Below are 24,433 nucleotides of genomic sequence, written 5' to 3'. Positions count from 1 at the left end.
AAAATAAGTGAGAGAAAGACAAATATATGATTTTACTCATGTTAAATTTAAGAAACAAAACAGGTGAACATAAGGGAAAGGAAGAAAATAACATAAAAACAGAAGGAGACAAACCATAAGAAACTCTTAAATACAGAGAACAAACTGAGGGTTGTTGGCAGGGTGTTGGGTGAGGAGATGGGCTAAATGGACAAGAGGCATTAAGGAGGTGCTTGTTGGGATGAACACTGGGTGTTATATGTAAGTGATGAATCACTAAATTCTATTCCTGAAATCATTATTACACTATATATTGAATAACCAGATTTGTATTTAAAAAAATCATTTTAACTTTGTGATTACCATATAGATCTGTTGGGTCCCTTTATAAGTCTAAGATGTATATTGGTATCACAGAGTTCTTATTTTTCCTCTATTTTGAATTTCTTTGAATTATTTCATCATTTTCATCAGTCCTTTCATCAGTCCATTTCCAACTATCCTTAAAAATTAAATTAATAACAAAATGGAAGACTAATGCAATTAACTAAAAAGGCGATGCAATAGTTTAATCAATAGTCACTACTGCATCATCCTTTACTTTTCTTACCAAGTTGCCCAAAGTATTGCATCATTTTTCAAAAACTATAAAAGGCCAGGAACCCATACTTGTGGTCTGCTTTTAGCTTTCATTGAACACAACTGAGAATTCAGAACTTTTTATTTTCTGCCCATAATGGAAAAGATACAAAACTTGGCAAAGGAGACTTTCACGATTACCAGCCAAGTCACAAAATGAATGCCTGTACAGCAGTACTGTAAACCGATGTTGATGCTAAAGTTGATCTTGCAAGCAAATTCTAACAATCTTCAGATGACACACTATGCTAGATGCATTTTCTCAAGAATAATTGGAAAATAATTTCTGAGAACAAAAAGCAAATAATCATATTCTCATCCAGTTAGTCCAACAGGAAGGACTCCATCACTATGTTTTGGAACAAAAACCTGGGTCATCCCATTTTGCTAAAAGCATATGTGATACTTTTTTTTTCATCTTTTATGATTTTATGCTAAAATGTATTGGATGTGGCTGGTAAAGTGGAACAAAAACTGAAGGTAAGCGTACACAGGTGATAGGAAGGAAATGGATGGTGTAGAAATGAAAATAAGTCATTGTCTGGTCATTGTAAGTGGTGCTCTAAATCTAAAACTGAAAATGTTTTGCAGTTTGGAGCAAGAAAATGGCCATTTTTTCAGACTTTTTTTTTTTTTTTTTACTTTTTAACTGAAGTACAATATTATAGACATTATATTAGTTTCAGGTGTACAACGATTCAACAATTTTATATATTACAAAATGCTTATCATGATAAATGTAGCTACCATCTGTCACCAGACAAAGCTGTTACAATATTATTGACTAACGCCTTATGCTGTACTTTTTATACGTGTAACATTTATTTTATAATGAAATTTGTACCTCTCAATCTTTGTCATCTATTTGCCTATGCCTCCAATTGTCCTCCCCTCTGGCAGCCACTAGTTTGTTCTCTATATTTATGAGTCTATTTTTTTCTTTTGTTGTTGTTTGTTCACTTTTTGGATTCCACATAAAAGTGAAATCACATGGCATCTGTCGCTGACATAATTCACTTAGCATAATACCCTCTAGATCCATCCATGTTGCTGCAAATAGCAAGATCTCATTCTTTATTATGGCTAAGTAGTATTCCATTGTGCACATATACCACATCTTCTTTATCTGTTAGTCTATCAAAGAACACAAGTTGCTTCCATATCTTGGCTAGTGTAAATAATACAGCAATAAAGACAAGGATGTATAGATCTTTTTTAACTAGTGTTTGCATTTTCCTTGAGTAAATACCTGGATTGTATATTTCTATTTTTAGTCTTTTGAGGAACATGCATGCTGTTTTCCATGGTGGCTACACCATGTTACATTCCCATGAACATTGCACAAGGCTTTTTTCAGAATTTTGTTTCTGAAAAAACACACTGATCAGATTTTCTGAATCACCAGCAGCTAAATTAGTCTCAAAGGAAACAACATTAAGAGACATTTTAAATGGCAGTTAAATTGAAAACGTGTGGTGCCAATAATGCATATAACTCAACTGAAGTAAGACTATTAAAAGCTATTGCCAAATTTGTACATACATGGGCAACGTCAACTATGCCATAATAGTTGTTTCAACAATGTTTAACATGCAATTCAAATTCAGAGTGCTTTTAAATCTGTGTGTTAAATTGATGATATCTGATAACAAGCTTAATGTATAGTACTAAACAATATATGCCTTATTTACCTTTAAAAATCTGTAATTTTCATAACCAAAGAAGGGTCAATGTTTCTTTAGGAGAACTTGCTAATGATCCTAGAATGTGTGTTTTGAAATAATCATTGAGATTGACAACAGAATGTTACTCCAAATGGAAAATTGTCACATGCCCAGGTTTATCAGACAGATGTTTTCTTAGATATCTTACTTGATTGGAGATCAAGTCAAGTTAATAGATACTGCTTTTCTTTACTTCAGGCAGGTCAAAGAAGAAACTCCTTCATTAATCAGAAGTAGCAAAACTTTCAAGAAGATAAACACCACAAATAAGGTACGCTGTAAATCTAACCTGAAGCAGAGAATCAAATTTGTTATTAATTATTCATAGATTAATAAATTTGGGATCCAAAAGATTTTATTTATAATGTTTAATATCCATGTGGGTAATAATCAAATAGGTTAGCATGAATTTTAAAATATATTCTAGCAAAAACTGCACATGAATATCACATAAGTACTGAAGTTCTGATTAGATGTGTTGTCTGAGGAATTAACTCTTAACATGCTGACATTCCACATAAAGTCAAATTTCTGTGCCTGTGAATTTCCTCCTGTAGTATCAAAAAACTTGGTAATGTGCTCTCTGATTTCCATTCTATAATATTACCTTGTACTCTATTAAAATGTTGCCATATCTTACCAGCAGCAGCTACAATGCATTTTTAAGTAACAAAACGTGTGTTTTCTTTTACTTTGAATCTTTGTGACACATCTTTCCATTTAATACTGAATACCAATGCAACTCCTTGATTCGAAAGAGAAATCCCAAGAAAAAAATAATTTTAATTGATATTCACTTCCTCTATCTGATTTTAAATAATTATTGTTCCATAGTTACTTCCCTGATTCTGCCTAGCTACAATGTTTGAATCACAGAGAGGATTATAATAAAAGAAATTTGCATAATCTATTCCTTTGAGATAAAGTAACATGAGGAATAGCAAAATACAAATAAATAAAAACTATTCATTGAATGATTCCTATATATCTCACACCAAAGTGCTTTCTGTGCTTTATATCATTTAAAAGCTGTTTCCTAGGGACTTCTACCTAAATTATAGTCACAAGAGAATGCCACTCTCATCTTAAAAAATAAGTACTTGCTAAATAAATAATAGTAATAAAAACATTAAAAAAAAAAAAACCTGTCACAGAACTAAGAGGCAAAGAAACCTAAAAGAACTAAAATCCAGAAAATGGAAGAAGAGAAGAGCTACTTTCACCCTTGGTAGAGTAACTGTAGCAGGAAGATGGGGATTAGAAGAACTAGAAACATCTAAATGACTATTTAAAGATAAGGCTGGGCTAGCATGATGACTAAAATCTCTAGAACCCTGGCCACAAAGAGAGTCTGTACTTGTTGGCCAACTTTCTCCTTTCTGGCTAAGCTGACACACTGAGGATGTAACCAACCAAACTAGCCAGAAAAAGAAAGAAGCATCATACCCAGGAATGGTCAGAGCAAAAATCCCATATTTTCAGAATAGATCTACATAATCTCCTATCCCTTTAGCCCTTATCACTAGCAAGGAAGCAGTCAAGAGATGATCCCTTTCTGAGGATGACCAAATTAAGCATCAAATTGCCTTACCAAGGTATGTATACCAGGAGCAGTTAAGAACAGAGTCAGAAATCTTCCTGAGCTGATGTTAGAGGAGGCCAATCCAGTGCTCAAGGCCAACTCAGATACCTGTGGATGGTATAAGACATAGAACTTCCATCAAATAGTTTGACTCTTGGCCCACTGAGTTTGGTCTTTGTGACAAAAAGAACATCATTGTCAGAATATAAATAGTTCAGAAGGCCAAAATACATGCCACATTAGTTTCAGGGGCCACAATGGTATGGCCAGTCAGTGATGGCCTGACTGGTAACAACATCTGACTGGACAACACTACCATTAACTGAAAAAGTTATATGAGGCACCAGGAGTAGACTCAAGATGGAAAGAAGCACCAACAGTAGACCCAAGATGGAGTCAAATGGTCCTTCACCATGATAAAAAGGGGACGACTTCTATCAGGAGTAATAGGTTTGGCAAGAAGTGACAGCTTCCGCATCATAAGCATACAGTACTTACTCTATTGTTGACCCAGTCTATGATGGTGGGTATACTGCCATAACCAGTACAATGACAGATCTAAGTGGCCAGGGTGGTGATCTGGGAGTGTGGGTCTGATCAGCCATTTGATTCCAGTCAATCTCATTTAAAAACAGCTCCTGACTCTAAGCATCAACATGAGTGACCAAGACCTTCCAAGGAGCAGCTATGATTTGTTTCCTCAGTTTGTAGCCCACATGAAGGATGTGCCTTTAATCTGCTATTCTCTAATTTTACCCAAATGAGGCCTTTGACAATAGCCCAACACTCAGGAAAAACAGAACTTACTTGATCCTTCAGAGTACTGTTAAGGCAGGACTTGGCCTTTCTTAAAAAGGGCAAACAAATATTTTAAGCTTTGTAAGCCACATACAGTCTCCAGCGTGTATTCTTTTTATTCCTAATGTTTAAAAAATGTAAAAACAATTTCCAGATTAAAAGCAGTATAAACATAGGCTACAACCAGATTTGGCACACAGGCTGAAGTTTGCCAACCCATAGTCTAAGGCAAAGAAAACAACTTTAAATTCAGCCTATTGTGTGAATCAATCCTTACCACAATTAGTCCTCTAGAGTTGTCCTTGGAGCTGGAGGGTGGCTGCCACCCTGTGGACACTTAGCTGAACCATCAGTGAACCAGGCCTAAACACTTCAGGTAAACTGTACATGATAAATCCACGGGATTTACCCACAAGGTCAGTTTAACATTACTTCCGTACTGCGAACTTTGTTTAAATCTATCAGTTGAACTCAGTTACTTTTTCTCCTACCAGACTATGACCAAGATGTCTAACAGGCACACATCAGGAACTATAGCATAAATTATGATATATGATTATGATATTCCCAGGGAGAACACAGGGGCAAAATGCAGTAAGAGAGGAAAAAGACAGTAGGGACACGAGAAAGCAGCAGGCTTTTTCTTTCCTTTGGCTGCTCACTTAAGGTTTGGGGCTAGACCACAATTACTTACTCTCTCATATAACTTCTGATATCTGAAAAGCACCCAAGTTCAGAGAACCTGCATATCACTGCATCTTTTCCCTACAAACTTTGGTACTTCAGCAACTCTGGCACCCAGCTTTCCCTCCTCACATGGGACTAAAGAAAATGGTGACGTGAGCACCTGTATTCAACAGTGCCACAAAAATTTGAGTTCTTCCTCTCCTTCTCTGTCAGTCTTTGTCAGATACGAGTTTTGCAAATATTTTCTCCAATCTGTAGTTTTTCCTTTCCATCCTTTTAACAGAGTCTTTTACAATACAACAGTTTTCGGTTTTGATGAAGTCTAATTTATGTATTTTTCTTTTACGGCTTACGCTTATGGTATGATATCTCAGAACTCTTCATTGACTCTGAGAAAACAAAGATGTTCTCATATGTGTCTTTTAAAAGTTATGCTATTGGGGCACCTGGGTGGCTCAGTCAGTTAAAATGTCTGACTCAGCTCAGGTCATGATCTCATCGTTCATGGGTTTGAGCCCCATGTTGGGCTCTGTGCTGACAGCTCAGAACCTGAGGCTGCTTCAGATTCTGTCTGTCTGTCTGTCTGTCTGTCTCTCTCTCTCTCTCTCCCCCCCACTCCCCGACTCACATTTTCTCTAACAATAAACATTTAAAACAAGAAAAAAATTAAATAAAAAAGTTATGCTATTAATCATAATTTAAAATTTCTGCTCTTCGAAACACACTAGTAAAAAATGAAAAGTCACAGACTGTGAGTAAATATTTGCAAAATATATATCTGACTTGCATTCAAATATATGCTCAAATCTCAATGAAAAGGAAAAACTCAATAAACAAAAGATTTGAACATTTCACCAAAGAAGATATATGTATGGTAAAAAATAATTAAATAAAGAATAAAGCCAAAAAATCCCACTTAAAAAGATGTTAAACATTATTATTATTAGTCGCTAAGGAAATGCAAATTAAAACCACATACAACTAAATACCTATTAGAACAGGTAAAATTAAAAAGACTGACCATATATAGGTGAGAATATGAAGGAACTGGTGATGGGATTAACACACTGCTAGTGGAAACAACTATACTGTAAAACAACTTGGTAGTTTCCTAAAAGCTAAACATATACCAGGGTGTCTGGGTGGCTGAGTCAGTTGAGTGTCTGACTCTTGATTTTGGCTCAGGTCATGATCCCAGGGTCGTGGGATAGAGCCCCATGTTGGGCTCCACACTGAACATGGTGCCTGCTTAAGATTCTCTTTCTCCTTCTGCCCCTCTCCCCTGCTCGTGCACATGCTTTCTCTCTCTAAAATTAAAAATAAAAAAGTTAAACACATATCTACCAAATGATCCAGCCATTCCACTCCTGTAAATTTACCCAAATGAATAAAAAAAATATGTCCATACTAACACTTATATATGTACATTTATAGCAGCTTTATTTGTAATAACCTAAAATTAGAAACAACAAAGTGTCTATGAGGAGGTAAATAGGTAAACATATTCTAGTATATCCATACAAAGGAATATGAGTAGGCAATAAAAAGGGATATTAATAAGAGCAACTTCAAAATAACTGTGCTGAGTGAAAGGAGTAAGAAACCTGACAACATACTATATGATTCCATTTATATAAAATTCTAGGTAAAGGAAACTAATCATTGTGATAGAAAACAGCTCAGACATCAATGGAGGTAGAGTGGAGCAGAAGAAAAAGATTACAAAGGAGAACATGGCAACTTTTTGTAATTCTTGGAGGATAATGTATAGATATACCCTCCTGATTACGGTGACAGTTTCACAATAAATATATTCATCAAAATGTACAAAATCATGTATCTAAATTTTTTAATATTTTTCATTATTTATTTTGGAGAAAGAAAGAGACAAAGTGCGAGCAGGGGAGGGGCAGAGAGAGGGGGAGACACACCATCTAAAGCAGCCTCCAGGCTCTGAGCTATCAGCACAGAGCCCTACACAGCACTCTAACCCATGAACCGTGATATCATGACCTGAGGGGAAGTCAGATGCTCAACCGACTGAGGCACCCAGACACCCCTAAAACCATGTATTTTAAATGTACAGTTTATTGTATGTCAATTATGCCTCAATAAAGCTGTTTTAAAAATAAATGGAGGGGCACCTGGGTGGCTCAGTCAGTTAAGTGGCCAACTCTTGATGTCAGCTTAGGTCATCATCTCACAGTTCATGGGGTTGAGCCCCGTATCGGGCTCTGTGCTGACAGTGTGGAGCCTGCTTGGGATTCTCTCTCTCTCCCTCTCTCTCTCTCTCTGCCCCTTCTCTGCTCACACTTGCTCTAGCACTCTCTGAAAATAAATAAATAAAACTTTAAAGGAATAAAAAATAAATGGAATCAACACCAAAATTAGAAGAAAGTATCAAGCCAAGGGAAAAATAGCAAGCAAGACCCAACTGTATGTTATTTATTTAAAAATATAATTTTCAAAAGATAGAAACAAACAGGTAGAAAGTAAATATTGGAAAAAATATGGAGACTTAAAGGGGACAATGGAGAATTCTTGTTAAATAGGTATAGAGTTTCCATTTTACAAAATAAAAATAGTTATAGGAATGGATGGTGGTGATGGTGGCACAACTCTGAACGTATTTAAAATCACTGAACTGCACACTTAAAAATGGTTAAGAAGGTAACTTTCATGTTACATGTATTTAACTATAATAATAATTAAAAAAACTAGTATGGTTATATCAGTATCAAAGAATGCTTAAAAACAAAGACAGAATAAAGGGATTTTCTTAATGGTTAAAAAGGTCAATTTGTCTAATATACATAACATATTGCAACAAATCTCCAAATAGGTGAATAAAGAATTGACAGAGCTGAAAGAATTTATTAATCTATAACCATTAGATACATTAGATATTTTAATCTAATTTAATCAGTAATAGAACAAGTAAAAAATTAATCAGCAAGTATATAGAAGATTTGAACATTATCAACTTCTTTCACATAGACATTAATAACAGCCAAAGCAATCTTGAGAAAGAAGAACAAAGCCAGAGGTATCACAATCCCAGATTTCAAGACACGTGACAAAGCTATAGTAATCAAAACAGTACAGTACTAACACAAAAACAGACATAAATCAATGCAACAATAGAGAGCCCAGAAATAATCCCACACTTACATGATCAATTAATCTACAACAAAGGAGGCAAGAATATATAATGGGGAAAAGATGGTCTCTTTAATAAATGGTGCTGGGAAAATGGGACAGCTACATGCCAAAGAATGAAATCAGACCACTTTCTTACACCATACACAAAAATTAATTCAAAATGGATTAAAGACCTAAATGTGAGACCTGAGACCAGAAAACTGCTAAGAGCAAACAAAGGTAATAATCTCTAGGACATCAGTCTTAGTGACATGTTTATGGATATGTCTCCTTAGGCAAGAGAAACAAAGAAAAATAAACTTTTGGGTCTCTACAGAAATAAAAAGCTTTTGTACATCAAAGAAAACCATCAATAAAACAAAAAGGCAACCTACTGAGAGAAGATATTTGCAAATGATGTATCTGATAAAGAGTTAATATCCAAAATATATAAAGAACTTACACAATTCAACATGAAAAAACCACAAATAATCCAATTAAAAATGGGCAGAAGACCTGAATAGACAATTTTTCCAAAGACAACATATAGATGGCCAACAGACACATGACAATATGCTGAACATCACTCATCATTAAGGAAATGCTAATCAAAACTACAAAGAGATATCACCTTATACCTGTCAGAATGACTAAAATGAAAAATACAAGAAATAACAAGTGTTTGAAAGGATGTGGAGAAAAAGAAACCCTTGTACTTGTTGGTGGGAATGCAAATTGGTGTAATCTCTGTAGAAAACAGTATGGAGGTACCTCAAAAAATTAAAAATAGAAGTACCATATGGTCCAGTAATTCCACCACTGGGTATTTACCCAAAGAAAATAAAAACACTAATTTGAAAAGATATATGCACCCCTATGTGCAACATTATTTACAATAGACAATATAAGCAAACCAAGTGTCCAGTGACAGATGAACAGAGAAAGAAGATATGGTTTTATTAAGACACACACACACACACACACACACACACACACACACACACACACACACTGAAGTATTAGTTGGCCATTAAAAAGAATGAGATCTTACTGTATGCAACAACATGGATGGACCTAGAAGGTATAATGCTAAGTGAAATAAATCAGTCAGTTTAAAAAGACACATACTGATGATTTCACTCATGTGAAATTCAAGAAACAAATGAACAGAGACAAAAACAAAAACAAAACACCAGACTCAAATATAGAGAACTGGTGGTTGCCAGATGGTAGGTGGGTAGAAGAATGGGTGATAATATAAAGGAAATTAAGATAGATAAAGGAAAATAAGAGTACACTAATCTTGATGAGCACTAATATATAGAATTGTTAAATCATTATATTGTATACCTGAAACTAAAAAAAAAAAAAAATGGGGCGCCTTGGTGGCTCAGTCAGTTAAGCATCTGACTTCAGTTCAGGTCATGATCTCATGGTTTGTGGGTTCAAGCCCCACATCGGGCTCTATGCTGACAATTCAGGGCCTGGAGCCTGCTTTGGATTCTGTGTGTCTTTATCTCTTTGCCCCTCCCCTGCTCACGCTATGTCTCTCTCTGCCTCTCAAAAATGAATAAACGTTAAAAAAAATTTTTTTTAAAGAAAAAAAAATTACAAGGCATGATACACAAGAAAAACAGATACTTATGGGTACACAAACATTTGCCAAACAGATCTTGTGCTGAACTATAGAATAAGTCTCAATAAATTATAAAAGACTGCAATTATACAAAGTATGTTTTCTGACCTCAAGAGCATTACAGTAAAAACTCAATAAAAACGAGAAAATTTCACAAGCAGTAAGAAATTTAAGAAATGTATTTCTAAATAACCATATGCCATAGAAGAAATCACAAGAGAAAACAAAAAATACTTCAAACAAATAACAATACCCAACACATCAAAAATTTCAAGAGGCCGATAAAGCATTTTGTAGGGAAAATTAATTTTAAAAGCCCATATTATAAAAGAAGAAAGTTTAAAATCAAAGATCTAAGTTTCTACCTTAAGAATCTTGGGCCAGGTTGGGGTGGGTGGGGGAAGGAAGGCAGGGAGAGGTAACCAATTCCAAAGTAAATTGAGTAAAAGGAAATGATAAAGAATAGAAATCATTAAAATAAAAAATAGACAAATAGAGAAAAATCACATCAATAATTGGGTCTTTGAAAACCTTAATAAAATTGATAAGTTTGTGGCAAGACAGAAACACACACACACACACACACCCGACCATATCAAGATTAAAAGATCTGATATACATCATAAAAGATTATACAGACATTAAAAGTATAAGGGGATATTATAACCTATTGCTTGCTAATATATTTCAAAATTTAGATAAAATGGATGATTTCCTGAAAAACTACAACTTACCAAGATTCACATAAGAAAAAACATAAAATTAGAATGGTATTTTCCCTAATTAAGAAACCTCCACCTCCTAACCCTATCTTTAAAAAAAAAAAAAAAATATATACACACACACACACACACACACACATATATAGATAGATAGATATAGATAGATATAGATATAGATATCCTCCAATCCCAGATTCTGATGATTTTATTGAAAAATTCTATCAGATATTTAACTTCTTACTTTATTTTATGAGGCCAGCATAATCCTGACCAAAATGATCAAGGATTTCACAAGAAAACAAAATTATAAACCCAGACCAGTACCTATCATGAGTGTAGATGCAAAAATACTTTTTAAAAAGTAGAAAATAGAACACAGAAATATATAAAAAGGCTAATACTTCAAGACCAAGTTGGGTTTATCCCACAAATGCAAAATTGGATTAACATTTTAAAACCTCTACACAGACCAATGCATAAAACAATAGAACCTTCCCAATAGATACTGAAAAAGCATTTGAAAAAATTCAACCCAAATTCATGATTTAAAAAAATCATGAGCGCCTGGGTGGCTCATTCAGTTAAGTGTCAAATTCTTAATCTCGGCTCAGGTTGCGATCTCACATTTCGTGAGTCTGAACCCCACATTGACTCTGCACTGACAGTGTGGAGTCTGCTTAGGATTCTCTCTCCTTGTCTCTTTGCCCCTCACCCTCTGCCCATGCTCACTCTCTCAAAATTAATAAACATTTAAAAAATTTTTAACTCTCTTTAAGCTAAGGATACAAGTAAACTTCCTCAATCTAGTATAGGGCATCTAGTAAAAATAAATAAAACCAAAAGCTTAAAATGCTTATGATAGTGAAGTACTGAAGGTGTTCCCACTAATAACTGGCAACAAAGGAAGGATATTCACTCTGACCACTTCTGTTCAATACTGTGAACAGCTAAGATCCCAGCCACTGCAACAACACAAGAAAAACAAGTAAGAGTAATAAAGAACAGAAAGAACTAGCAGTCTTATGTAAACTCTTCCAGAAGAAAGAGTGAGCCCTTCCAATATAACCCTGATAACATTAAACAAAAAAAAAATTATAAGACAACCTCACTCATAATCATATATACAAAAATCCTCAACACAATATTAGCACATTAAATCCAGTGATTACAAAATACATACAGTCAAGTTTATTGGAATATAAAGTTGGTTTCGTATTTTAAAAGCCAATGCACACAATTTATTTAATATTTTTTCTTTTAAAGGAGAAAAACATATTAACACCTCATATTTGTAACAAAAAAATTAATTAAATTCAACATCCATTCATGTTAACTACTCTGAGTCCACTACTAATAGAAGGAAACTTCCTTAACTGGTATCTACAAAGCATACCTACAAAAACCCTAAAGCAAACATTACACTTAATGGTGAAATGTTAAAAACTTCCCCTTTCAAATTAGGAATGAAACAAAAATATCCACAATTATTTCTATACAAAAATGAACAGGTGGTGCTAGGCAATACAATAAAGAATATATGCAAAAAATACACAAACCATGAGAATTAACAAGTGAATTTAGCAAAATTAAAGGGTATAAGGTTAATGTAAAAAATAGCAACAAGCAATTAGAAATGAAGATTTTCAAAATGATACCACTTACAAAAGCATCAAAAGATATCACATAACCATTCATAACCTTTCATTTCATTATGTCTAATGAAAGATATGTAAAATCTCCACGTTGAAAATTATGCACTTTTATTCAGAAAAAATTAAAATAACTAAGTGGAAAGAAACATCAAATTCATGAATCACAAAGCTCAATATTTAAAGATGTATCTTCATTCCTTTACATCTTAATTAAGAATAGTAAATAAATGTAATGACATACAGTAGGTTTTAAAGTGGGATTCAGGTGGCAGTACTATGTTGTATGGTAGTTAAGAGCATATAGGCTTTGGCATTAGTTAAGCCTAGGTTGAAATCTTTTTCTACTGCTTCCTACTTGTTTGACCTGGGACAAGTTGATCAACCCAAAAGAAGCTTGATTTCTAAATTTAATTGTTTTTTGGGAAACCCAATTAATTAATTATGAAAAGTTCATTTACTACTATGTTATTTTTATTGTCAAGATCTCAAAAACTTTTAATTGGTGAAGAGCTGAGCTTTGAACGCAGGCGAGCTGGGTCCAACGTTTGCACACTTAGCAACAAGGCTATATAGAACCTCTCAAAAATATTAGAGTGGCAAAAACAAAGGTGAATTATATGCTGTCATCAAAAAGCTTTGGGGTGCCTGGGTGGCTCAGTCAGTTGAGCGTCTGACTTCAGCTCATGTCATATCTCAAGATTCTTGAGTTTGAGCCCACACTGGGCTTGCTGCTGTCAGCACAGAGCCTGCTTTGGATGCTCTGTCCATCTCTCTCCCTCTGCCCCTCCCCAACTTGTGCACTCTCAAAAATAAATAAACATTAAAAAAAAAAAAAAGCTTTCAGTAGGGAGATGGAGGAAAAGACAAGACACAAGCAAATAATTACAGCCGGTAAATATTAAATGAGCAATACAATAGTTAAAATTAAGTAATGATAATACCAGATACTTGTGAGCACATGAAACAACTAGAACTTTTATTCATTGCTGTTGGGAATTAAAAATCATACAACTACTTTGGGAAAAGGTTTGGCAGTATCATATAAAGTTAAAAATACTACTTGACCAATAATTCTGTTTATATGTATCCATGACCAATGAAAACATACAATCTTCAATATTCAAAGAATCCATGTTTGTGAATTTGCCTACTCACTAAAATTCATTTGTAACCCAATAATTAATATTGGCAATATTTCACAATAATTTATGGACATGCACAGAATAAAGAAAATTTTTAGTTGCCCAACATTCTCATCTGAAGTTGAATAAGGTAACACACTGCCCTGTTTTAACTCTCATGTTGTAAATGAGTATCCTTGTTGTAGTTTCTTTAGTGCCATGTTTTTTGTGTTATTGTGCTTTGTGTTGGGGATACTTCTGTTTAGAATGGCCCCTATTACAGTACTGAACTGCTATCAAGTACAGTAAAACCTTGGTTTGCGAGCATAATTCATTCCAGAAGCATGCTTGTAATCCAAAGCACTGTATATCAAAGAGAATTTCCCCATAAGAAATAATGGAAACTCAGATGATTCATTCCACAACCCAAAAATATTCATATAAAAATGATCACAATACTGTAATGTAATACAAAATAATAAAGAAAATACAAAATATAAAGAAAAATAAATTAACCTGTACTTACCTTTGAAAACCTTCATGGCTAGTGTGAGGGAGATGAGAGAGAAGAGGGTTATCATGCAGGACAATTTTCACTCTCACTAATGGAATTACTGCTATCTGTTGGCTTGATGGAATCTTTTTCCTTCATGCAACTTTAACAAGGAACCTATCCAATGACATTTACTTTTGCCTCCTTTTGAGGATTTTGTGGAACTGTGACATTGCATTGTCATTAACCAGATTAATCACTCGCACTACTACAGCCTTATTTGGTGGTGTTTTTTTACAAAATTTTGCAGTTTCCCACATTTTACACAACTCCCTAATCTCATGTGAAGTGAGGGATTCCTCCACTTCACCATTTTTTCTCCTCCTCTGCACAGGCGATCTCCTCCATAACCACTTGCTGTTGCTCACAATGCAGATCCATCAGTTTGTCAGTTGTCAGCTCCTGGCCATGTTCCTCCACCAGTTCTTGAATGGCATCCTCATTCACCTCCAGTCCCATGGTCTTCCCCAAGGACACAATTTCAGACAACTGGCGGCGCCTGTTCATAAGCAAGCCCCTCTAAGTCATGTCCAAAAACACAATCAGGCCACAGTTTTCTCCAAGCAGAATTAAAGGTTCTCTTGGTGACCCCATCCTAGCTTTTATCAATAATCTTGAAGCAGTTCACAATGTGGAAATGATTTTTCTAAAACTCTTGGAGAGTAAGGTTTGTTCCTTAGGTCACCTCAAAGCATTGCTGAAATAGTGCTTTGGTATAAAGTTTTTTAAAGTTCGAAATGACCTGCTGATCCATGGGATGGAGGATTGGTGCGGTGTTGGGAGGAAGGAAATTGACCTTAATGAACTCAAATTCCTCCAGTAAGTCATCCTCAAAGCCTGGAGGATGAGCAGGAGCATTATTCATAACCAGCAAGGCTTTGAGTGGCAGGACCAAAAACCTCGTTGATCCACTCAACAAACAAGATACAAGTGACCCAAGCCTTGCTGTTGGACCTCCACATAATGTTTAACTGGCTCCTCTGCACCTTGCGTTTCTTGAGGGCTTGCGGATTCTCAGAATGATACATGAGCAGGGGTTTGACTTTGAAATCCCTGCTTGCATTAGCACAAAACAAGAGGGTGAGATGGTCTTTCATGGGCTTGTGACCTGGCATTTCATTATCTTCTCCTGTAATGTAGGTTCTCTTTGGCATCTCTTTCCAGAAAAGCCCTGTCTTCATTACAGTTAAAAACTTACTCCAACAGGTAACACTCAGAAACCACGAGCTACTGGAACTCGGCAGCGAACGCCTCAGCTGCCTTAGCATCTGAACTCTCGGCCTCTCTGTGCTTCACAACAGTATGGATGCCACTTCTCCTCTTAAAGTTATCAAACCATCCCCTACTTGCCTTGAAGCCTTCTTTGTTTTCTGTTGACGTACCTGGCAGTTTACTTACACGGTTGGTATATGAGGCCTTTGCCTTCTCACAGATAAAGTTCTTGGTCACAGTATCACCTGCTACTTACTTCTAATTTATCCAAACCAGAAGCAACTTTTCTACATCTTCCAGAACATGTAGCCATTGCTTTGATATTCTCGTGACTCCTTTTGCTGCATCTAGCCCTCTGATTTCTTCTTTCTACTTTAATATTGTGCAAATGGTCAATGTAGACTTCTTATAAAATCTTCCAATTTCAGCCACTCACATACATCGTTCATATTTCTCATGAAATATGATTTCCTTCTTAACTTCCACTGTAATCATCTCCTTCTTCTTACTGCCTTTCTTTTCAATTTTTTTCTGCATCGGGGCCATTGTATACGCTCACGTGGATGTTGACTACATTACAGTATTAATAAATTCTTGTCGTATATTGTATTTAATGTAACTGGCAATAAGGCAGCAGAGGAAAGGGTCTATATCTGCAGGCAGCCTGACCTAGAATGAAGCAAAGCATTCCTAAGCTTACTCCTGTATGGAAAAGCAAAGAACTGTCCATAGGTGCTTTGAAATGACAAAAAACACACAAGTGCTGGTTGTGGGCACCTTCCAGTGTTCTGAAAAATCGATTGCCTCCAAACACTGCGACCTGAGATCAAGCATCCAAGCATGGCAGATAATCACCCACAATTCCAGAGAGAGAGAGAGAGAGAGAGAGAGAGAAGAACCACTGGCTCAACTGTGACCACGTGACATTCAGCATCACGTACTACTCGTATTACAAAACATCACTTGTTAACAAGTTAAAATTTATTAGAGATGTTTGCTCGTCTTGCAAAACAAGTTACTCGCAATCCAAGTCTACTATATTCCAAAGTGCTAGAAGGCTATGATATGCCTTAAGGAAAAATACATTTTAGATAAACTTCATGTATATACATGAGGTGTAGTGCTGTTGGACATGAATTCAGTGTTAATCAACAATATATATATTGAATAAGGTGGCTTTAAACAGAAACACACATGAAATAAGGTTACTTTTTGATCATTTGACAAAAATACAGTGACCAGAGGCTCAAAGGAACCTAATCTTATATTTCTTCTAGAAGAAATGGTTCTGTATTAGCTAATTCAATGTTCACAGTGACTTTAGAGAACATAACTAATGCATATAATGAGAATCAACTGTATCCACAAAAAGACATATGCAAATATCCACAGCAGCTGTATTGACAGTAGCCAAAAACTGAAAATAACCACAAATGTCCATTAACTAAACAGATAAATTGTAGAATAATCATACAAGGCAATAGTACTCAGAAATAAAATGGGAATAACAAGCAATAACAAGGGATAAATATCAGAAACATTATGCTGAGCAAATGAAGCCTTACACAAAGAGCATGCATAATTCCATTTACACTGGAAGAATAAGAAAGATACAAATATATGGTGAAAAAAATTAAACAGTGCTTGCCTCAGAGTAGGAAGACTGACTGGAAAGAAGCATGAAAAACTTTCTAGAGACAGAAATATTCTGTATTATGGAAGTAAAGGGAAGTTCATGTGTGTGCTTAATTGCCAACACTATAGAGCTAACACTTATGAATTTTAATGTATGTAAATTTTACCTCAAAGAATTAACAATAACTGAGCAGATGTTGGACAGTAGAGGAAGATATAAATGAAACAAGAATGCCATAATGATACCTGCTGTATCTGGGTAATGGGCACATGAGGGTACATCATACTGTTTACTTTGTATTCCTTAAATTTTCCAAAATGAAAAGTTAAAAAATAGAAGGAGTAACAAATATGTAGAGGAACTACAAGAGAGAAAATGAGCTTTATAAAAAAGAAACAAAGTGAAACTTGGTTTGAAGGCCTTCATGGAAAAGTCATTAGAACTGAGAACATTTGATAGATTTTGAATATGAGACAAGGAGAGGCCATTTCTGAAAAAGAAAACAGTGTAAACAAAATTGTAAAAGTACTATTAACGTTGGACTATTTAAGGAACATTTTGGCTTAGTGTAATGCCAAGAAATGAATGGGAATTTAAAAAAAAAGAATGGGAGATAAACCTGAAAAAGTAGACAGAAGATGAAATCACCAAAACATGACTGAAATGTTAAGCCAAAGAAAACACACTGGGCAACTGGAAATCATTCTGTACACTGAAGTTTGGCAATGGCAGGATCAGAGCTAACCTGTAGAAATTTTAATCTAGCAGTAATGTGAAGGATAGTGTGGAAGCATTACAATGTCCCTGTAAAAGATAATAATGCTCTAACACAACAATGCCAGGGAGATTACAGAGCCAAGGGCACAGACATTTGAATTGGTAATTGATGGCTAAGATTTTCAAGAGAGCAATGATCAAGTTATGTACCCTGAAGAGATTTAAACACTAAATACTTTTCCTTTTCCTCAATACGATATAATACTGAGAACATTAACCTACTGAAAACAGGATATGTTGAAGTCTAATGCCAATTTCCTCAAGATTTACAACTGGAGGTGTAAAATTACAACTAAAAGTGTCAATCCAATTAATGTTGGAATTTCAGTTTTATATGCTGTTTTAAAAATAACCTTGTTATGGAACTACATAAAAGCATGAGCAAAGATTCCAGATTTGTCACAAAGTACTCCAAATAGCAATGAGTATATTTTCTATACTCTGTTGCCCTTATAGAAATGTTAAAACAAAATGGATTTATACTGGTGTCAAGAGCATCTTATCCAGCAAATGTCTATCAAAACCCTACCACCACCACCAAAACCTATGGCTATAGTCCTGAAAATAATGTTTTATATTCAAAGGAATAAACCTTAGTCAAGAGAAATCACCATTGCCCTTCTTGTAACTGCTAAAGAAGAAAAAAAAGAAACACATTACTAAATTACTAGTAAAAACTACCCTACATATATCCCTGAACTATATTAGTTTCTTATCTGGAATATTTCTACTCAAGATAAATTCACAATTAAAGCTTTTATTCTTTGAAAGGCTTTATAAGGACAAATTATTGTCCATCTTAACAATAATAAAAATACTGTCTTAAAACTAAAGAATAATTTTAGATTACACATAAATACTTCTAGTATAATACAGTTGCATATTAATCTTAGGAAGAAATAACAAAATCTGTTTTACTAAAATAGTTTAAGAGAGAGAGACAGCTAAATTTGTATCTTTAAAAAGTTTATTTATTTTGAGAGAGAAAGAGAGCGCGCATGCCCAAGCACTAGCAGGGTAGGGGGGCAAAGAGAGAGAGAGAATCCCAAGCAGGCTCCACACACCTCAGTGCAGAGCCCGATGTGGGGCTCAAACTTACAAACTGTGAGATTATGACCTCAGTTGAAACCAAGAGTCAGACACCTAACCCACTGAGCCAACCAGGTGCCCCTAAATTTGTATTTTAATTATACTTCAATTATAGCCAGAAACAAGATTTCATTCAATAAATATCATTCTATAACCTAGGATCTACAAAGTAACTATTTTAGTATTTTTTAAGTTTTTTAATGTTTATTTATTATTGAGAGACAGAGAGAGACAGAGCATGAGCAGGGGAAGGGCAGACACAGAATCTGAAGCAGGCTCCAGGCACAGAGCCTGACGCGGGGCTCGAACTCACGAACCGCGAGATCATGACCTGAGCCGAAGTCAGACACGTAACCGACTGAGCCACCTATGCGCCCCATTATTTTAATATCAAAAGTTTAATATTAAATTGTGCTTGCAGGTATATATTCACATCTGAATACATACACACATGTGTATGCATATATATATTACACATAGTAAACTTTTCACCTTTTGCTAATGAAGATAATCCATGAAAGGAGATAAATATCAGAAAATAAACTTTAAGAGTAAGGAAGAGAGTAGTATTAAGCAACATACATTCCCATTGTACATGTTTACAAATGCAGATATTAGAGCCAGAGTTCCCACATTCCAATAGAGGTTTTACCCCTTATACTTTGTATGAACTCTGGCAAAATTTCTAACAATCAGAATTCCTCATTTATAAAATAAAATACTAGGGCACCTGGGTGGCTCAGCTGGTTAAGCATCCAACTTTGGCTCAGGTCATGATCTCACGGTTCGTGGGTTCGAGCCCCATGTCAGGCTCTGTGTTAAGAACTCAGAGTCTGCAGCCTGCTTTGGATTCTTTATCTACCTCCCTCCACCTCTCCCCCACTCGTACTCTGTCTCTGTCTCTCAAAAATAAACAAACATTAAAAAAAATGTTTAAAAAAAATACTACTTATAGTTCATACAACACTGTAAAAATTAAATGAGATAATCTAATTAAGGTGCTTAGTCTGACACATAGACTAATACTATAAACCCAATTGTTTATACTCTAAGGCCATGACAAATAATATATTTAAAAGGTAGCACAGAGTCATATTTTATCACAGTGGGCTAACTGTGCCCTGACTGTACAGCTTCTGTTCCTCTGTACTAGAATATTCTCCTCAGGGAATCTTAAACATTAATGATAACATGTGTAATCAAATTTTTAGTTATGAAGAAATACAAGCTTCCTTCTTTACATTTAAACCTTGCATTAAATCTTATCACCAAGATAAATATTTATTTAAAGATATAATTTGGTAATATTTAAGATAAAAGTATAGCTGCAGAAGTATAGCTGCAAGATAAAATAAAAGTACAGCTGATTGTGCAAGTACCACAATCAACATATGATTTAAAATCCCATTCTCTTTATCCTAAAAAGTAGTAATCATGTAGAAAAATTTACACAAAATGATGCTCAGCATAACACTACTCATGATATAATCATATATAACTAATGGCCAACTGTTGGAGATTAGTCATATTTTATGATACGGGCATTCAACAGCAAATTGTATAACTATTTAAATGGCATGGGAAAAATGTTCATAAAGTTGAAAAAGGCAATGAAGAAAAGACTTCTTACAGTATGATCCAAGGTTTGTAAAATATTTACATACGTGCACATATAAGCAGAGAGAAAACAAAACTGAAGGAATTACAGCAAAATGTTATGATTATTTATAAATGGAAGGGATGCAGAAATTTTTTATTTTCTTCTTTGTGTTTTTGCAGTTCCCAAATTTGATTATTTTATTATTAAAAGGTTAGATTATTGGGGCCCCTGGGTGGTTCAGCAGGTTAAGCGTCTGACTCTTGATTTCAGTTCAGGTCATGATCTCATGGTTTGTGGGATGGAGCCCTGTGTCAGCTCTGTGCTGGGTGTGAAGACTGCTTAAAATTCTCTCTCTCCCTCTCTTAAAAACAAAACAAAACAAAAAAAAGTTTAGATTTTTTGGAAATTAGAAATGTTATTCTTTTAACATTTACCCACATATATATTTCCTACCACTAGGATTTCATAGCCTACAGAGGGCACTGACAATGTGATCCCATGCTTAAGAAGAAAATTTCTTCAATTTTCTTTAATGAATACATGCTAAATAATCCCCATTTCAGCTTCATAAAGCTGCTATGTGTAAAAGAAAGAATCAATATTGAACATTAGATTAAAAATTAATTTCTTGGGGGACAAAAAAACTTGACTAATAACAAATGCTAAACTATCTATAACTCCCATTTCAAAATGCTCAATGTTATTGGCCTTTGATTGAAGCCTTTGTGATGCTTAAATTTTGTCTTCTACTTCTCTCCCTAAAATATGTGAGTTCAAGAAGCTTGTAAGTTACATTAAAATTCTATTTTCTTTATTTTGGTAGTAATTTCTCTTTCTACCTTGAATTCTACCTTTTACAAAAATCAAATCATTTTATCCAAAATCAGTATTTATTAATTAATTACTATAAGCATTAACATGGAATTGGACTAAATAATCTCTAAAGTTCCTTCACTAAGATTAAGATTTTATAAAAATCTATATAACTTTATAAAACTGAATCTTTTAATATGAACAAACATGACTAATATTCACATATCTAGTTATGTGTCACTTGTAATTATATTAGTCACAAAGGGTTTTGGAGTATTCATTTAGTAAATAAAACATTTCCTATGGGTTTCCTATGTAATAGGAACTTTGGTAGGCATTAGGAATGTAGACAATTAAAAGCCACAATGTTTGCCCCAACTAGCTTATACTCTAGTAGACTTATATTATGTATATACTATTATAAATCAATTCAATAACAGCCCAACTCTAAGAAAGTAATTATAATTTTGCCTATTCAAATTAAAATATTACATTTGAACTAGAGCCCGAAAAACTCTTAATTTTCTGGTTTTTATGATGCAGCTGAAAGGTATGGTTTAATGAAATGTAGCTGAAAATGATGATGAATATATTACAAAAGTCTTATATGAGAGGATAAAAAGCTTCTATATTTTAACAATTCTTAACGGTATTTGATTTTTTTTTAACTGTCACAAAACACCCACTCTTTGCAGTCTTACTGTAGAAAAACCAGTTACTTTCAATTAGTGTTTCTCCTTTTTCCCTAATAAGAAATCATGCAGTTTCTTTATTTTTATAATTGTATATTTATTTATTTATTTTGAGTGGGGAAGGGCATAGAGAGAGGGAGAGAGAGAATCCCACACAGGATCTGTGCTGACAAGCACAGAGCCCAACATGGGGCTCAATCTTTTCCTACTTCGATTCAATGAAAGAGCTTAAAAACAGTAATAACAAGATAGCAATGAACACCTCTGGGAGATTAAACTCCCTAATACCACTATCAACTGAAAGTCATTTCTTCTAGGTAAAGAAAGAAAATGCACAAAATGAACCAAGGATATGTTTGTTATAACTGAGAGTAAGCTAACTATCAAAGATATATGCCTCCAAAGTTTCTTAATTTCAATGTATTCAAAATTATATTAATGGCCTTCTCTCTTAAACTATTAAAGTGTTTAAAGACTACATATCCTACAGGGTTAGATGAGATAACCACTGAGTTTCTTTCCATTTCATTATTTTGCTTTTGGCTTTTAGGGGTGGTGGTAGGGAAGAGGGCACTGTATTCTTTGGTTAAGAACAATCATCCAGGGGTGCCTGGGTGGCATAGTCAGTTGAGCGTCCGACTCTTGATTTCAGCTCAGGTCATGATCTCACAGTTCAAGAGATGGAGCTCCACATGGGGCTCTGTGAAACAGGACACAGCCTGCTTGGGATTCTCTCTCTCTCCCTCTCTCTCTGTCTCTCTATCCCCCCTCCCTCCCTTCCTTCCTCCCTCTCTCTCTCTCAAAATAAATAAATAAACTTAAAAAAAAGAACAATCACTCAAAGCAAGACTGTTAGGTTCACTAAGCAGATAACCATGAGCAAGTTAATTAATGTCTTTCTCAGAGTTTCCGTATTCTCATATGTAAAAAGTGCACTTGTGAGAATTAAATGAGACAATATAAGCAAATCATTTAGCTTAGAACTTGGCACAATAATGAAAGGCTAGAAAGAATGAAAAAGAAATAACAATCAAATGTATATATATGGTTAATAGTTTTCCACAATAGATCAAGGACTTGAATCCACAGATACAAGAAAGAAATGAAAATAAACAGAAATCCATACTATATATAATATAATCCAGATGTATTATACTGAAACTGAAGTACAAGAAGAGAAAGAGGTGTTAAAAACTACCCAAGTAAAAGGATAGATCACTTACAAAGAAATGACATTTAGATTGATAGATGACTTCTCAATAGCTCAAATGAAGCTGGAAGATAATACCTTCAAAATGCTAAGAGAAAATAACTACTCACCTAAATGGTAATGGTATACCTTGAGAGAAAGGGGAAATTACTCCCCAAGAGCAAGCCAAAACAAAGACATTTGCAGATAAAAAGTAAAGGAGTTTGTCAAGCTTTCAAAAAGAATTTCTTAATGAATCATGCCAAACAAGAGGGAATATTTCCTTAAAAGCTGTAAGAAGTGAGTGAACATGGTGATCAAATAACTTGATTAATATATGTGTAAAGGTAAACAATATAAAACAACAGTTATAATGTCTAATTTAAGGTATACATAAAAGAATTTTAAAACTTAACAAAAATAGAGAATGCAGGTTCAGGACAGTGCCAGGTCACATGTGTTAAAAACAAAATTTTTTTTTTTTAATTAAAGAATGAAATACTATACAAAACTCAAGCTGAATATATATATATATATATATATATATATATATATATATCAAATCAAATCTAATATAATTTTTAAAAGACACAATCATCATATTGATGCAATAAAAGCATTTCACAAAATCCAAAACTCTTTTATGATAAACAAATTCAACAAACTAAGAATATAAAGGAACATACCCAATATGAAAAATGGCATTTATAAAAAATATAGTTACATTATTCTCAACAATAAAAGGATTAAAGCTTTCTCTGCAAGAACAAGAACAAGGATGCCTTTTAACCACCTATATTAAACATTGCACTAGAAGTTTGAGCCACAGCAAGTAGGCTCAAAAAATAATAATAATAATAATAAATAAAAGGCATCTCTACTGGAAAGGAAAAACTACTACTAACTATATTTGCAGAAACATGATCATTTACACAGAAAATATAAAGGAATACACAATAAAGTTTTTAGAAATAACAAGTTCATCAAGATTACTGGGTACAAGATCAATATACAAAATTCTATTGTATTTCTATACACTAGCAATGAACAATTCAAAAATGAGATTTAATAAACAATTATATTAATAGTATCAAAAAGAAAAAATACTTAGGAAATTTTCTTTAAATATAATAATTATACAGTAAAAACTACAAAACATTTTTTAAAGAAATTAAATAAGATGTAGATACA

General features: G+C 34.2%; 1 protein-coding gene across 17 annotated transcripts in view; it reads right to left on the bottom strand.

Annotated features, from left to right (window-relative positions):
- Positions 1–24,433, bottom strand: part of GPHN (gephyrin) — a 618,401-nt gene that overhangs the window by 507,998 nt on the left and 85,970 nt on the right. The window contains exon 1 of one of the 17 annotated variants that reach the window (XM_053224577.1): positions 14,208–23,762. The exons of the other annotated variants lie outside the window; for them this stretch is intronic. Coding sequence (XP_053080552.1) covers positions 14,208–14,262 — 55 coding nt within the window. The 5' untranslated portion in view covers positions 14,263–23,762. Of the gene's footprint in view, positions 1–14,207; positions 23,763–24,433 lie in introns of those variants that run through there. 17 annotated transcript variants of the gene reach the window in all.

This window comes from Acinonyx jubatus, chromosome B3, assembly GCF_027475565.1.
Source record: "Acinonyx jubatus isolate Ajub_Pintada_27869175 chromosome B3, VMU_Ajub_asm_v1.0, whole genome shotgun sequence".
Taxonomy (NCBI): Eukaryota; Metazoa; Chordata; class Mammalia; order Carnivora; family Felidae; genus Acinonyx; species Acinonyx jubatus.
The sequence above is the reverse complement of the archived record's forward strand: the minus strand, read 5'-3'. Positions and strand labels throughout refer to the sequence as shown.